General features: G+C 39.8%; 1 protein-coding gene across 1 annotated transcript; it reads left to right on the forward strand.

The window, feature by feature from the left end:
- The first annotated feature begins 8980 nt into the window (after positions 1–8980).
- LOC120622094 (uncharacterized) lies at positions 8981–10079 on the forward strand. The gene is made up of 2 exons (XM_039888119.1): positions 8981–9764; positions 9959–10079. Exons 1-2 carry the CDS (start codon positions 9187–9189, stop codon positions 10008–10010), a joined length of 630 nt encoding a protein of 209 aa, XP_039744053.1. The 5' UTR covers positions 8981–9186; the 3' UTR covers positions 10011–10079.
- Positions 10080–16112: the final 6033 nt, after the last annotated feature.

Raw genomic sequence — 16112 nt, forward strand, 5'->3', positions numbered from 1 at the left:
TCATCTCTCAGCAGTAGACTCACATTAGCCCCATTCATAATGACTGATGTAAACATTTCCATTTGAATTTTTTTTTAAATAGACTAATTTTTAGAGCAGTTTTAGATTCATAGTAAAATTGAGCAGAGGGTACAGGGATTCCCACATACCCTGGACCCACACACATGCAACCTCCCCCGATCAAAATCCCACATCAGAGTGGTACATTTGTCACAATCTATGAACCTGCATCGACCCATTGTAATCACCCAAAGTCTATAATTCACATCAGGATCCACTCTTGGCGTTGTACATTCTTTGGGTTTTGACAAACATACAATGACACATATCCCTTATTGCAGTATCATACAGGATAGTTTTACTGCCCTAATGATTCTCTGTGCTCCACCTACTCATCCCTCCTTCCCTTTTCACAGCTCTGGCAACCACTGACCCTTTTACTGTTTTCAATAGTTTTGCCTTTTCCAGAATGTCATGTAATTGAGATCATGCAGTCTGTAGCCTTTTCAGATTGGCTTCTTTCACTTAGTAATATGCATTTAAGGTTCTTCCATTATCTTTTCATGGCTTGATAGTGCATTTCTTTTTATCACCATAGATTATTCCATCGTCTGGATGTACCAAAATTTTTTTATTCATTCACCATGGAAAGACATCTTGGTTGCTTCCAAGTTTGGGCAATTATGAATAAAGCTGCTATTAACATTTACGTGAAGTTTTTATGTGGACATAAATTTTCAACTCATTTCGATAAATACCATGGAGCAAGATTGCTGGATTATATAACACGAAAATGTTTAGTTTTATAAGAAACTGCCCAACTGTCTTCCAAAGTGGTTGTACCATTTTGTATTACCACCAGCAATGAATAAGAGTTCCTATTGCTCCACATCTTCACCAGCATTTGGTGTTGTTCAACTTAGATTTAAAATAACAAATCTGAATCCCTCACAAACTGACCATAGACTCACATTTGCTGAATGAATTTCTATCTCTGCACACCTGCACAGGAAGCCATCTGGAAACCAGGAGATTGCTTGGAGAAAAGGAAGGCTGGACAAAAGGAATTACCTGTATACATCTTAATGACTGGTATTAGTCTTGGTGGCCTTTGTCCTCAAATCAACTCTTTGGTTTTGTGAGCTGAAAAAGTGATGTTACTTCTCTCTTTTCAAAGTTTCCCATTGCTTCATCAATTCTATTACTGATTGCTACTTTCTATACAATATATAATCAGACCTGGGGCCATTCCTGCTCTTTGAGGCAAAAATGCTTAACAATTTTTATGCCATGGGCCTCTTTGGTTATCTGGTAGAGCCTATACACCCCCTTTTTGGAGGCCCCTTTTTGGAATAGTGTTTCTAAATACATAATATAAAATGCATAGAATGACAAAGGAAACCAAATACAGATATCAACATATAAATTGGGATATAGTAATGTATGTACTTCTTTATTAAAACATTAATTAACATGAGCTAATGGTGGGTCTAATAATCACTGTAATTTTGAAAAGATATGAGTGTTAAAGGTATTTCAAGATATATACAACAACAACAATATGATTTGAAGATATCGGATTTCTATTGTCGACAAAGTCACAGTTACTTTGTCAATACCGATACTACTGTAGTTTGTTGTTTACATTCAAAATGGGATGGAATGCTAACTTTCAATTACAGGTCAAGGAAAAGAAATATGTAACTTTTCCTTATTCATGTTTATCGAGCCCCTGAATTTTATGCATCGGCTTCCAGATGAAGAACCTCTACCCTAAGCTGATGACTGTGCACATCTCCGTTTACAACTATTATATGTAGTTTTAGCCTTTAACCCTCTCTTGTTCCCAAGTCATTGTTTGCAGAGGACCTTCTCCTCCAGGAAGCCTTCTCAGACTTCTCTGAGCAGGTCTTTTCCTATGATTCCTTCCCAAACACCATGAACCTCTTTTTCATAACTCTTCCCACAGTTATACAGCATGTATTTGTGTTTTCCCTTTTTAAAAATACTAAATGTAACTTATTTTTGTTCTGATTATATAAATAATGCATGTTCTTCACAACAATTTGGAACATTATCTACAAGGACAGAGAGGCAATAAAAGTCACCTGAACCCCAGCTCCCTGTGGGAGCCAGTGTTCACATTAGGTCAGAATAAACTTGCTCTTATCTTTTTGTGCTATGTCTTAATACCTGTTGGTCTCCCTTACTAGATAGTAAGCCCTGTGAGGCCTGGAAACTTGTTGGTGTTCAAGGAAAAACAAAACCAAGAGCCTAGAGATTGAGCACTGAATGGAAATTTTTTCTCTGCCAAGAGAGCCTAATCCATCACAGAATCTGGGCTATGGAGGATGAGGTTAAGGGAGGAAAAACAAAGTACATTTTTAAAAACCCAAAACCCTGCTCATTATCTCTGTACCACATTAGCAAATGAATTAGTGCTGGGTATACTGTCGGGGTGCCCATCCTGAGCTTCGGGTATCCAGTTGCCTTCATGGCACTCAGGTCTGACCCCTGTCAACAGGTTGGGGGGCCACTTCAGGCTTCATTGGTATATCATCTCCAACAGCGCTTGGCAACTAGTAGATGCTCAGCAAATATCTGCTAAATTTTTATCCCCTCGTATGCCCCATAACACGTTCTACTTTGTGATCATCTTTGAAATCCCTTCCTTTTCCTCTTTGACATTGCCCACTCCTGGTTCTCTTAAGTAATAGACTTTCTTTCTTTCATCTCTGAAAGACTTTGAACTCTGCTCATTAAGTTATTCTATACTTCAATAGCAATTCCATACCATTCTTTATTCATTTGAAAACTATAAAGAGCTTACTTCATACAGGGCAACACACAGAGCTGCTTTCCCTGAAGTCTCCATGTAACTTCAGAGGCTGCATTGCTGGCTGCTAAGAGCTGAAAGTCTTATTGTTCTCAGAGAGGACTTTCCAGATCACTCTGTAAAGAGAGTCTCTCCTCCCAAACATACCATTCTATCTCAGCCCCTGTTGGCTTTCTTCATAACACATCATCAGCACTTGTCATTTTCTCTGTTTGCTTCATTTTTGTTATTCTCTTTGACTAGAATAACAGCTCAGTGAGGGCAGAGACATGTATTTGCATGTCTATCTCCCAGGACACATTATGTGACATATCCTAGGTGCCTAGTAAATATTTATTGATTGCATTTTTTAAATGTACGAATGAATAATTTTTCAGACACAGTCCTTACTCTTATCATAGGTTAAGGAGCCTACCCTGACGGGCCTGGGACTTTGTCTGCATGTCCGTTATCATTACAGAAAATAGATCTGCAGTGATTATTTACCTAACACCTGTCAGTCTCCACTTTCCCTGTTCCACTTCATCAAACCTAACATGATTTCTCTTGGTTTTAGTCCATACCATATGGTTAATTACGGTTGTTCTAATAATTCACTGTCTTTGTACTCATGGCACACTTTAAAATTCCTGAAAATTTGGTTGTGCACTTGAAGAGATTAAAAGATGCAAAGTAGGACTAAAGAAGTGAAAAATGATTACAAAGCAATGTCCCATAGTAACTATAAAATTATCTACAATTCCCACAGTGGTATCATCCATCAGTTTACTGACCTGACCATACATCTACATATTTACATTCTAGCATTTGATATAACTTCTTTAGCATTTAACACATTTCCAGCAAGTTGTACAGAGGTCTATACCAAGTTGCAATACTTGTTGTCTAACATTGTTGTAGTGGTTGTATGTTTTGTTGTAGCAAAAATACATTTTACACATTAGTCTGAATGCATCCACCTGTGCAGGTTTTGCAGCTCATCACTTGCAGGGCACTGATGATAGTCTATTGGCAGTCAGTCTTCTGATGCTTGGCTTGAACAAAATGCAAGAGAGCCACTATTGATACAATATTGATACATATTGATACATATAGATATATGTATCTATAAAGTGAAGGTATGTAACTCTGTTGAGGTGTACAGTGGTTTCACATCATCTATAGAGTATATTTCCATCAGACAGAGCTGAGTATCTCTCTCCAGTTCTGTGAGGAGAAAAGGGTGGATAAAGGGAACTGAAGTGAGCCAAATTGGCCCTGGCCAAAGCAGGAACTGTACCAAGAAAAGGCACAACTGATCGGCACCAGAGGCCACACACAATAATCGGAGTCAAAGAAGATTAAAAGCCAAGATCAGCCAAGTATCTGGAAGAGCTCCCTAAACAGACTCCACCCACCTACTGTCTCCTAGAAAACTGATCCTCAATAGACCTCTAATTATAATGAGGTGGTACCAAGAAGTAAGGAAGGAAATAGTCAACTGAGGCAGGATATTCTGTAGTTAAGACATGGTGGACAGGAGGACAGAGCAAGAAGGTGCCTGAGCAGGAAAGCACACTGGACAAAGAAGAGGATGACTGGGTCATAGTGCACATGGGTTAGACCACACACCTCGTCACCGAATTCAGTGGGCCACTGGTTTGGAGTTTCCTGATAGGAAGGATTATACAAGGGTTATCAAGTGGGAATAAAGTGGAAGTCTTCCAGACACATGGCTGCAACCTCTCATTAGGAGTGATCTTGATAGCAGGGTTCCTGCTGGGCTCCTGATCTCAGAGTCAGCACCACTGATATTCTGGGTCTATCACCAATCTTTTGTAATCCAAATGTATTAATATCAGTAGTGATTTATACAAGCTCCAGCCTTCCCTACCTCTTCTCAGTTCTTCTCGCTTACCTATGATTTTACATCTTATAAGGTCTTCAATCAAAAAAGAAGTGGGCCAAGGGCCAAGAGAGTCTGTGAAACTCAAAACGGTTTTACTACTATACATGTAAGCTCTGGTTTAAGATTTTTTTTTTTTCCGGGGAGGCGATAAAAATAACAATATTAGGAAAAAAAATGAGAGCTCATAATTTTCTGTAGATTGCAATTAACACTATCCATGAAAGCACCATGTCTCATAACATTAATGATCAAGAATTAACTATAGTAGAATGAGAAGAATGAAACAGATATATAGAAACATATGCAAACAAGTCAAATTTAATATTGAGAAGATATCATTAGAAATAGAAAGATTTAGTTACCAGATATTCCTGAGTTATTTTACCTTGGGCAAAATTACAAAATTTTATATATTGAAATCCATTAATGCTCAGGAAACCAAAATATAAAAAAAATTGTATTTGTTGGCAGCTAAAATGTAAGTTATTTTTAATAATACACAGACAGATGGATGGATTGAAGCAGAAATCAGACGTGAGAGAGACTCAGGTAGCTATTTACATTATTTGTATAAATCAAAAGAAAGAAAAGATTTCACTCACTTATTCCTAAGTAGGTAGTGTAGACATACTAGGGAATTAGGCTAAAATAGCCACACTATGACCAAGTCTTTCTAAATTCTTGATCTTCATCAAACCAAAGTTACTAATCTTCCTCTTGTGTTTGTTATATTGGGCATGGGCGGGGGGCGAGGGAAATGGATTCAATTTCAAAACCAGGTCACCACGTCAACAGTTTTGAAATCAATTTTTTATAATTTTATGGCTGATTTCCTCACAGTTCACCAAAACACCAGCTCTTGACCTATTTATTGCCTTCATTTAGGTATAATAAAAGATCATAAAGAGTCTTGAACCTACTCTACGCTTTTAAGTGAGTTAAATGAGGGTTCTCTTTTTTTTAATCTTTGATTATTCCACACAGTTATCCAAGGTTTAGAGACATAATTTGAACACCATTCATTTATTTTTTTGTATGAAGGCACAGACATTTAGAGTTAAAGGGATCTTATAAATAATCTGTATCAATCGGGTATTTGGGGGTCAAGTAACAAAACAAACTTGAACCAGCTTACACACAAAAAAGAATCAACTGGAATCAATCTGAGTATCTCATTTAACTGCAAGCAAGGCAGGGGTACACATGGGCCTCAGAGACACCTGATCCAAATGCTGCCAGAATGATTTGTCTCTTATCTCTGCTTTCTACTGCTTATAAGCTTCTCTGTGGAAATAGGACTGCCAAGTGGTGCCGCTCCACACGTTCCACCCAGAGGTGCTGACTCTCTTTTCCCAGTTCCAGTTCAACAACAAAAAACAAAAATCTCAGGAAAGCACTCTGATTGGTCCAGCTTGGGTAATATAACAACTCCTGGACCAATCAACTTTGGCCAGGGAGGTGGAGTCATGTAAGAAGATGGCGGTCCTAATAGTTGAGGCCTGGGAGAGAAACAGTTCCCAGAAGAAAGAGGAAGATGATAGGAAGACACCACCCCCACCTCCACCCCCCGAAAAAAATCCACTCTGACTCATACAGATGTGGAAATTTTGGCTCAGAGAAATTAAATGACTTACTCAAGGTTACAACTTGTGCTTAAACTCAACTCATCTAGCACCTAGTCAGAGGCTTGGCACACTACCCCACACTGCAGCTCATTCTGTGGAATCCTCATTTCAAGCTCTTTCATCAGGGAAGGCAGGGGGATGGGGATGGAGTGGGATGGAATTAAGGGTCTCATGAGCTATGCTTAAACTTCTTTCAATTCTTTTGCTGGAGTTATAACTCCACCTTTTTTTAACCAGTCTTTTTGTTGTCTGGTTTTGCTTCATTTTCTTATTGGGGTAATGTACACCTGACATGGGAATCCCCCTGTTGCCTTCTGCCCCTGTCTGTCTCAGGAGGCTCACCCTGTGTGTCAAGTGGGATGATTATCATAACGGCTTACACTGAGAGAAGACTTATAATGTGCCAGAGATTGTTCTAAGTGCTCTGTGTACTTTGTCTTATTTAATCCTTTGCAGCAGCCCTATGAGAGAAACATTAGTAGCATTATCATTCCATTTTACAGATAAGAAAACTGAGGCACAGAAAAGTTAATTGACATCTCTAAAGTTATAGTGTTGGGAAGGGATGGAGGCAGAATTTGAACCCAGGTAGTTTGGCTTCAGAACCCTTTCTCTAAAACTGTAATTCACTCCCTCCCAGATAAACACCTTCAGCCTGTGGCCTCCTGCACTAAGCCCTGTTAGTGTTTGGGATTCTGCAGATGCCCCTTGACCTAAAGTTGGCTCATCTCTGCTGTCAGTCTGTTTCTTCCCATTGCAACTCTACTGCCCTCTGACCCTTCTCTTTTACCATTGCTGCCTGTGCTGTCCTTTCCTGCCCCAGGCCTGCCTCATCACTGCTGACAGATGCTGCTTCTGTGGCTGTTCCTGGCAATGGGTCTGTCCTCTTGCTGCTATAGAGAGCCAACTCTTCTGACCCCAGTGGATGAGGTTTGCTCCCCATCCTTGATGGCAAGGTTGAGGGAGGAAGCCTTGCTCTTCCAGGTTGACAAGTTTTCCTTAGAAGAACCAGAATCAAGTTTCAAAGGGACAAAGGTGATTGTCACAGTGCCTCCTACACGGATTTGTGCAAACACCTATAAATACAGACCTAGGCCCCTAAGTGGCACCCAGGGAAAGATACCACAAGTCTCTCCCCACCTTGGGATGAGTTCCCAGGACCTCATAGTTGGGCACAGGCTTTATCTCTTCCCCTCGTTGAGTGGGGATTATATAGTTTAGGCTTTGGAATTAGACCAGGGTTTGACTCCTGGTCTACCGTTCACTAGCCTTGTGACTTTGGACAAATAAGCTCTTAGCCACTACTCTGTGTCTTGATTTTCTTATGTATAAAATGAGAATAGTAATATCTACCTCAAAGTCTTATAAAGAACAAACAAGATACAATGTTAAAGCTCATAGCAGAGTGCCTAGCATAAAATAAATTTCAGTAAATGATGATACTATTTTTAAGTCTTAACCCAGGTGGCTGAGCCTGACCTTTGGGCCCCCAAATCCCCAACAATTCTTTGAAGAGTGTGAGGGTAGCTTATTCGAACAGGATTGCTCATGACCTATAGCTTGCTCTTGATCTACCTTCAATCTAGGCTCTGGCTGGAGGAAAGTGGGTTTGGTAACTCAGAAAGGCAGGCAAAAGTGATGACAGGGCAGAGGAGAGGCCCCCATTCACAGCTGGTGCTGAAAAGGCAAACTTGCTAGTTCCCCTCCACTTTCCTCTCCTTATTCAGGTGATTCTTCTCCTCTAGATGTTGGTGTTTGTTTGTTTGTTCATTTGTTTGTATTCCCTGTCACGGCTGCACCAAGTTTATTTCCGATGTCACCTGCAGAGAAATGTGATCTGTGCTAAGTTCAGGTCCCACCCAATGTGAGGGTCAGTGAAGCAAATGCCTCCTGGGACTGAGTACTGATTGCACCATCCCTCCCTCACCTCCACCACTCACATCTATTCTCACCACCAAATATTTTAGCCACAAAAGGTATGCTTAAAACAAAATAAAACAAAAACCAAAACACTCCAAACCTTAAACCATTCTTTTGCTTAGCTTTTTCCAGGTCCCATGTCTAGGAGCTATTTCTAATTTGTGTGGTTGATAAGGGGTTGTACTTTGTACTCCAGCCCAGACTCAGAGGAAAGAGCCAAGTGGTCAGGTATTACACATATGAGAAGAACAAGTGCAAAAAAAGATGGCACTTCATGGATGAATGAAAGATCCCAGCGTCCTGACTTTCAAATACTGTATGATCAAAATTTTGCTTTAAAATAAGTTTCTGATTTCTTCAGCTAAGATGGCTTGACCTATAAATAAGTATAAACCTTCCAGCTAGCCCAGACTCCCTGAGAGGGGAACCCAAGATAAAATGCCATGAAATCCTCTTGTTTTTTTTCCCCCAGGAACCCCTGAGTCCTTACGGTGACAGAACTTAAGGCAATAGGAAGGGAGAGAAAAACCATGCAAATGTAAAGTTACCTGTGAAAGAAAAACGAAAGAAGGAATTGGAGGGAGCTAACTGTGAGAGAGATTAAAATAAAATCAACACACAGGAAAGGGCAGGGGAACCCAAAAGAAGCGCCAATCAGAAGGGAGAAAGAACTACAGAAAACACACACACACACACACACACACACTAAAGAGAGAGCGAGAGAGATAGAGACTAGACAGGGTCAAGGTGGAAGAACAGGCAGAGTAAGACAGGAGACTGGGTGGGGAATCCCAAAACAATCTGTTTACAAAAAGACAGGCCTGTGGAAATTCCACAAGTGACTTTAGAGATTCAAATCCGAAATAGAAAAGGACCCAAATACGCACGCTGTCTGTCTGCATTTTAACCATGTTAAAATGTTCTATGCAGCCTGGAGGAAATTCTCCCCGGCCTTGAACAGACACTTTGAAATCATCTTCCACGTGGCCTTCTACTGTGCGTCTGGGGCTGACCCGCGGGAAAGCGGGGGAGGCGGGGCGGGAGCGGGCGCGGGGACCGCCCCCTTGGAACTCCCCTTGCATTGTATGTCTGCGGAGCAGCCTCTGCTTCCCTGGAGCGCTCGGGTTATTGTTCTCCCATCACCCGCAGGGAGGCGGAGTGGCATGGGGTGGGGGAAGCGGCCTGGAGGAGGGCGGCGGCGGCGCGCGGCTGCCACCCGAGCAGGGGCGCGGGTCCGCTGGGCGCCCCGCCTCTCCGCTGACGACCATGCGCCCGAGAGTAGGTCTGATGCAACACGACCTGAGGCTGGGGTGATGTGGGGGCCTCCGGGTACCTCCCCTGACCCATTCCCTGACCTTCCTGCAGGTCTCCAGCTCCCGGGAGGGAGCGGGACACCGGCCGGGCCGGGTGCAGGCGTCCTCGTGCCGCGCTGTGGCTCCCCGGGCCGCCAGGGCGCTTTCAGCTCGGGAGAGAGACGCTATGACGCACCCTCCCGGTATTAGAACACTTCACTTTCTATTTATAGACACTCCTCGACCGCAGACCTAGCTCGCCCTCGCTCTCCTTCCCTTTATCGTGAAGGAGGGAACGAAAAATCCTTCCTAGAATGGAAGATCCTAATACACAATGATAAGGAGGAATTCTATTCCGTGCCTTCCATTATAATTCCAACTACTGTATTAATTGCAGGTCTGGTGAGCTCTCTCTGGCACAGGGAATTCCCCAATTTTCTGAAGCTTGAAAACCTACTCAACTTATTTTACATCTCCTGAACATATCAAATAAATTCGTCACTTGTGAGTTCGTGAAATATTCGCTAAGGATTTGGTCAAAATGGGTGAGATGCAAAACCACTGAATTCGGGGAAAGGCTGTTTCTAGCTGGCTTTCTGTATTTGCTAAAAACCAGCATTTCTAACCTGTACAATTTATTTGAGCGAAAGAGCATATAAAGGGAAAACATAGCAAATTTCAAACAAAAGCAAAGTTTGTCTTAGGATTTTGGATACTGACTATGCTTTTAGATGTACACTATTCATGTAATTATAGGTGATTAAAAATAATTCTTACCTAGTCACATTAACATTTGCAGTAATTAAAACAGGGAATTTCTTAAAACTGTAATTTATTTCTCATAATTGGGTTGTTTGTGCTACAGTCAACGCTAAAGAGGAAGCCTGATGATTATCTTTCATCTTGGTTTCTATTCAGTTTCACTTTCTAAACTCCAGAGTTGACCAAAGAAATACTGCCGTTTAGATTTATTAAAAAAAGAAAAATCCATATGTAGATATAGGACTTTTTTAAAAGGCTAATTTTTGGAGCAATTTTAGGTTTACAACAAAACTGAGGGATGTACAGCGATTTCCCATATACCCTCTGCCCTCACACATGCATAGTCTCCACCCCCATTATCAACATCATTCACCAGAATGGTACATTTTTTACCAAGGATGAGCCTACACTGAAATACCATAGTCACCAAAGTCTATGGTTTACCTAAGGGGTCTCTTGGTGTTGTACATTGTATGGATTTGGACAGATGTATGATATGTTTATCTTTATAATATCATTCAAAGTATTTTCACTGCCCTAAAAATCCTTCGAACTCTGTGTAGGCCTGTTTTTGAAGGCCTAGCTAAACCATGAATGGTCACCATGCAAGTAATTCTAAGGCCACAAAAGGCAAGCATTCTTGCTAACACCTAGTCTATAAAGTGAGGGGTGTCTGTAATAACAGTATTATAACATGATTTTCCTGTGGAGAGTGCTATGCCCTAGTACTGTAGAGGTACTTAATAAAGTTAAAGAATGATGACAGTAGTAATTGTTACAGTGCAGAATGAAATACCATTTGATGGTAAGACCCCCTGGTGAAAGACAATTTGGCAATAACCATTACATTATAAAATGCACATGCCCTTGAACCCAGCAATTCCACTCTTGAGAGGTTATGCTACAGATGCTGTACACACATGTTAAGTCATTGGTTGTCTCAGCCTTTGTGCTAACAAAAGGTTAGAAACAATATAAATGTTCTACAATTATGGTGTATCTATATAATGAACTATTACATACTCTTGAAGAAGATTAAGGCAACCCCTCTTTGTACTGATAGGGAAGTATCTCCAAGGTGTACTGATAAGTGAAAAAGGAAAGATATAGAAACAATATAAGACATTATCATTTACATTATGAAAATAAATATATATGTCTATATTAACTTTTATATTTATCATATATATGGAGCTATTTATGAAACTGGTAACAATTTGTACCTCCTGGGAGATTCTGGGAGGCTAGGACAGGAAAGAAACTTATTTCCCATTATTTAACTTTTTTTATATTTGAATTTTATTCTATGAGCATGCATCATATATTTAAAAAATTAAATTAAAAATACCTTTAAATTTCTTTCTACATTTACCCACATGTAATAGATGTCTCTTTTATTTGTAGAAGTTCTGTATTTGGGATTATTGTCATTTTAGAGAGGTTTACTGTGATGAAACAAAACAGAACAAAAAAACTAAGCTAAGAGTTTATCCTCAGCATTCTTTTAACCTTGCTCTACCTGATCTGTGAATCATACAAATGCGTTGCCCAGAGGTTGCTAGAACTCTATTACCAGTATTTTTAAAGAAGGCACTCTGTTTTTGATATTTTTTTCTATGCTTATGGCATGTTATGAATGGGAGTAATGGCAGATTTAAAAGTCTATTGAGTACTTATTATAAAGTAATTATGTAAAGAGATTTATAACTCATCCATTTTATTTTGCACCATTCTATCACTTAAAACAAAGTCCTGTTTATCAGAATTCATATTTCCTACAATGACTTTCTATACCAGAGATCAAGGGGTTAGATTTCAAAATATTCTAGTGGCGTAATGTGCACAGAGTGCTTCTGCCTCTGTTACAAAAGTGAAAAACAGAGGCATTGAGGTAGACAAGAGGTGCGCATTATGGGGGTAATACCAGCAGTGAGCCAAATTATTTATATTTTTAATTCCATTGTAGATTCACCTTTCTTTTTCTTTCCAGCTTAATTGATATGTAATTGACATATAATATTGTGTAAGTTTAAGGTGTATGTGTTGATTTAGTACACTTACGTATTGCAAAATGATGTAGGTATTTCTTACATAAGTTCATATCAGTATATGCTGTTACTCTTCAGTATAACAATAGGAATGGGTGCAGGATTGGTGTTGCCAGGGTGGTTTTCATCAGAGGAACCAGCAACAATGCCTTGTGATGAGATGATGATGGAGACAAGGAGGAGGTGTATCTTTGAACAATCAGAAATATTGCAAGTTTACACGTATATGAGCTAATATACGTAGAGCACTTTTCCAGAGTCTGGCAGATAAAAAGGGTTCAAAATAGAATTATTATTGGAATGGAAGGTTTACAATAGCCTCTTGGTTCACAAGTTGTGTTTGGGGTCACAGGATAGGGCTGCCCATAGCCCACTTTCTTAAGAACCAAGAAGTCCCTGTACAATGTTTCCCACCTTGAAGTACCACCATGATTCGTACTGTCTTTAAGCACCAGCTACACAATTATTCATAGAGTTTTATAAAACATTAATTCAAGCTAACTTTGCTCTCTCCTTTAGTTTAGCTTTGCTCTAAACATTAATCATTGCTTTTAGGTGTCAGTAATATATATAATATGCATATAATATTAGAATAAAATATATTATGTATATAATAATAGAATAAAAACTGTCTGTGAACCTGCTGAAAGTACCTTATGTAGCATGTCTACCAGTTGGGATGCAGGAAAGGAGAGGTCACCACATAATTGTTTGTCTTTGACAATCTTGCCATAACCTTAAGAGGACACTGTGAGACACTTGGCAGCTACTTCTGCCCTTCAGAATCTTAGATTTGGTTTGGGGTGGCTGCCCTGGAAGCTGGAAAAGCATGATATGCACCTGCTACTCATGTTGCAAAGCAGACACTTTCAGAGCAGAAAGCTTTTCCCGCTTGTAGCCATGCATGAGTAGACCTGCATATATTCGTGTGTGAGTCTGTGTATTTATATTCCGGTGTATGCTTGCATTGCTGCTGGGCTCAGCTCAGAAATAACACTTTCAGATAAATATACTCCAGACAACTATTTAAGAACGACAAGATTAAATTAGGTGAGTAGTTAGGGAGGTGGGGATGTTTCAGGGGAAGAGGCCAGTTTGTATAACCTGTCTGGCAAAGCCTCAGGATATAGAAGTGAGGTTGGGGAAAACCTTATCTTGTGGAATAGGCCTAAGATATACTGGCCTATATTATATCATACAAAAGAATATATCAGATGAAAGTGTACCATTTAAAAAAAATAATAAATTGGACACGTGCGTGTCTACTATCCAGCTTAAGAAATAGAACAGCACCAGTGCCTTAGAAGCCCCTGAGTGCCTATTTCTAAACCCATTCTCTACCCTGGCCTCTCCTCAGGAGCTACCTTTCTGAATGTGTTTTGCTTTATAGTTGTAATGGTTATGTATGTATTCCTGGATAACAGAGTGTTTCATTTTCTCCGCCTTTCGAACTATAAATAGATAGAATCTTTGATGACTTGCTTTTTTCACTCAACATTCTATTTTGAGCCTCATCCAGTCCCTTTTCTCTCCCCATTGCAAACCTCCAGCCCAGATCCCCTCTTGGATTCTTGCATTTATTTTCTGACCAGACTCTCTTTTTACATATTCAGTGGCATGAGAAATGTTTACCATATATTGTTATACATTTATAAACTTTGTACACATATATTACAAATCATATATAGACCAAAGTTTTAACAATGGCTCTTCCTGAACAGCAAAATTGTAGATAGTTTAATTTTTTTTCTTTGTGATTTTCTATATTTTTCAAGTTTTCAAGGCCTTGGAAGCGAGGTTCAGGTTTTCCCTGCTTTTATTTTCCCACCTCCCAGTGGTTCCTAGGATGTTACCTGGTGGGGAAGTGGGAGTGGGACACAGAAGAGTAGGACACAGCCCCCTTCCTCAGTGACACGTTCATATGTAGAGTCTCTGGCTCTCCCTCCAGCCCTTAGTTCAGGGCATCTTTAACTTGTCTATGGCAGGACATCCGGGCCCTTCTTTCAGTCGGGGCCACCTGGATAGCTGCATAGGACCCACAATTAGAGGGGCACTCTACTGCTGTGCTGTCTTCAAAATCTCTTTTATTTTTGAACCTATGTTTTGTATGTGAAATCCAATGGGACAGTGGAGCATGAACCGAGGGTTATGCATGCGAAATATGTCTGCTGTTCTTGCTACCCCATGAGCGTAGAATTCTGGTTGTCTCTCAGGCTTGGAAGTTCAGCAAGACGTAAGTGTGTTCCATCTTTGAGTAAGTGAGGGAGCTGACAGCCCTGAGAGGTCACACTTTCCATTCAGTCCAGGACTTGATTGAACGCAGAAAAAGGGCAATGGCATTCTAAAAACATCAACAGCCAAGGAATCTTATATCCTTTCTTACTTTTGATACTTCTTTGTATTAGCCAAACACATACGCTGAAAATGAAGACATAGAAAGAAAGAGAACTACAAGGCATCTCATAGTTCCTTTTCCTTTTAGTCATTCCTTACTCATCAATAAGGTGAAGGTAGAGTGTTGGTAGAATGTGCACATATTGAGAGGCGAAAAAGAAAAACAATTTAGTTTTATGCAGCATTTCCAGTGTTCCACTGAGGTAAGCATAAAATACAATGCACGTACAAGCTACAAAATGAATTGGATAATTTCAGTGATTTTGCTTATAAGTTATATGCTCTTATGTTTGCACTTAAAACAGATATTGTATGGTATAAAAATGAATAATAAAACTTAGGCTAATAATTTCAATTTTTGCTTACTTAGAATGACATTAAATAACAAATAAAAAACCTAACGCGACAAGTTGAGAGAGACTGTGGAAGAAAGGAGAAACATTTATATTCTAGTGCCTTTAACAGCACTTTCTTCTGGGCCCCACAAATTATGCTTCCAAATCTGTGATTTACATTGCCTTGTAGCTAGGATAATCCAGCCCTTTTCTCTAAAATTCTTGTCTCTGCTCTGAATTCTTAAAAATCTATTTCAAGACCTGGAAGTAAAGAGCTGACCCTTCTTTCTTTCTAAATCTCTGCCGTGCAATATACATACCCTGAGGGGATGGACTAGGGTATAAAAAATGCAGGGAAACTACGTTGGCTAAAATCTCAAAATGCTACCCCCGATATTAAAAAAAGAAACGGAACAACACCTACCGCCTAGAAACTATAAATTCCTTGAAGGCAAGGACTTTCTTTTTCCTGTGCTTACCATAGCACTTTCCTATAATAGAACTTAATAGCTGTATGTTTTTTCCCCAATAAGTACTCAATTAAATTTAAAACACTCTTTTCATCATGCTATTCCAGTTCTCAAAACATCTTCAAAGCTTCCTATTGCCTTATCCTATAAATTGAAACTTCTAACCAGGCATTTAAGGTTCTATAATCTGAGCTCAATCAACTTTTCCAATTACATCTCCCAAGTCTGCCTAGAACTCAATAAGTAATTGTTGAACAAATATGGAATGATGTGATTCTGTAGCTCCTAGGAGTTACAGAAACTGCAAATGGATAAATCATTATATCTTTTAGGGTTAGGTTTATGTAATGGATGCAAGCTACCATGAATGCCCCAATTTTGGAAGCTAGCAATGAATGTTACAGACCCTAAATGGGAATCATAAGATAAGTAATCCTGACAACAGTCATCTCTATAGGATCACATTCTGGCTTCTGCAGAAATCAAGGACCCAAAGCTAGTTGGAGAGAAGCCTGCAACTGTTGTTCGGTCCACCAGGAAGG

The sequence above is a fragment of the Pteropus medius genome, unplaced genomic scaffold (genome assembly GCF_902729225.1).
Source record: "Pteropus medius unplaced genomic scaffold, Ma_sr-lr_union100, whole genome shotgun sequence".
In the NCBI taxonomy this organism is placed as follows: domain Eukaryota; kingdom Metazoa; phylum Chordata; class Mammalia; order Chiroptera; family Pteropodidae; genus Pteropus; species Pteropus medius.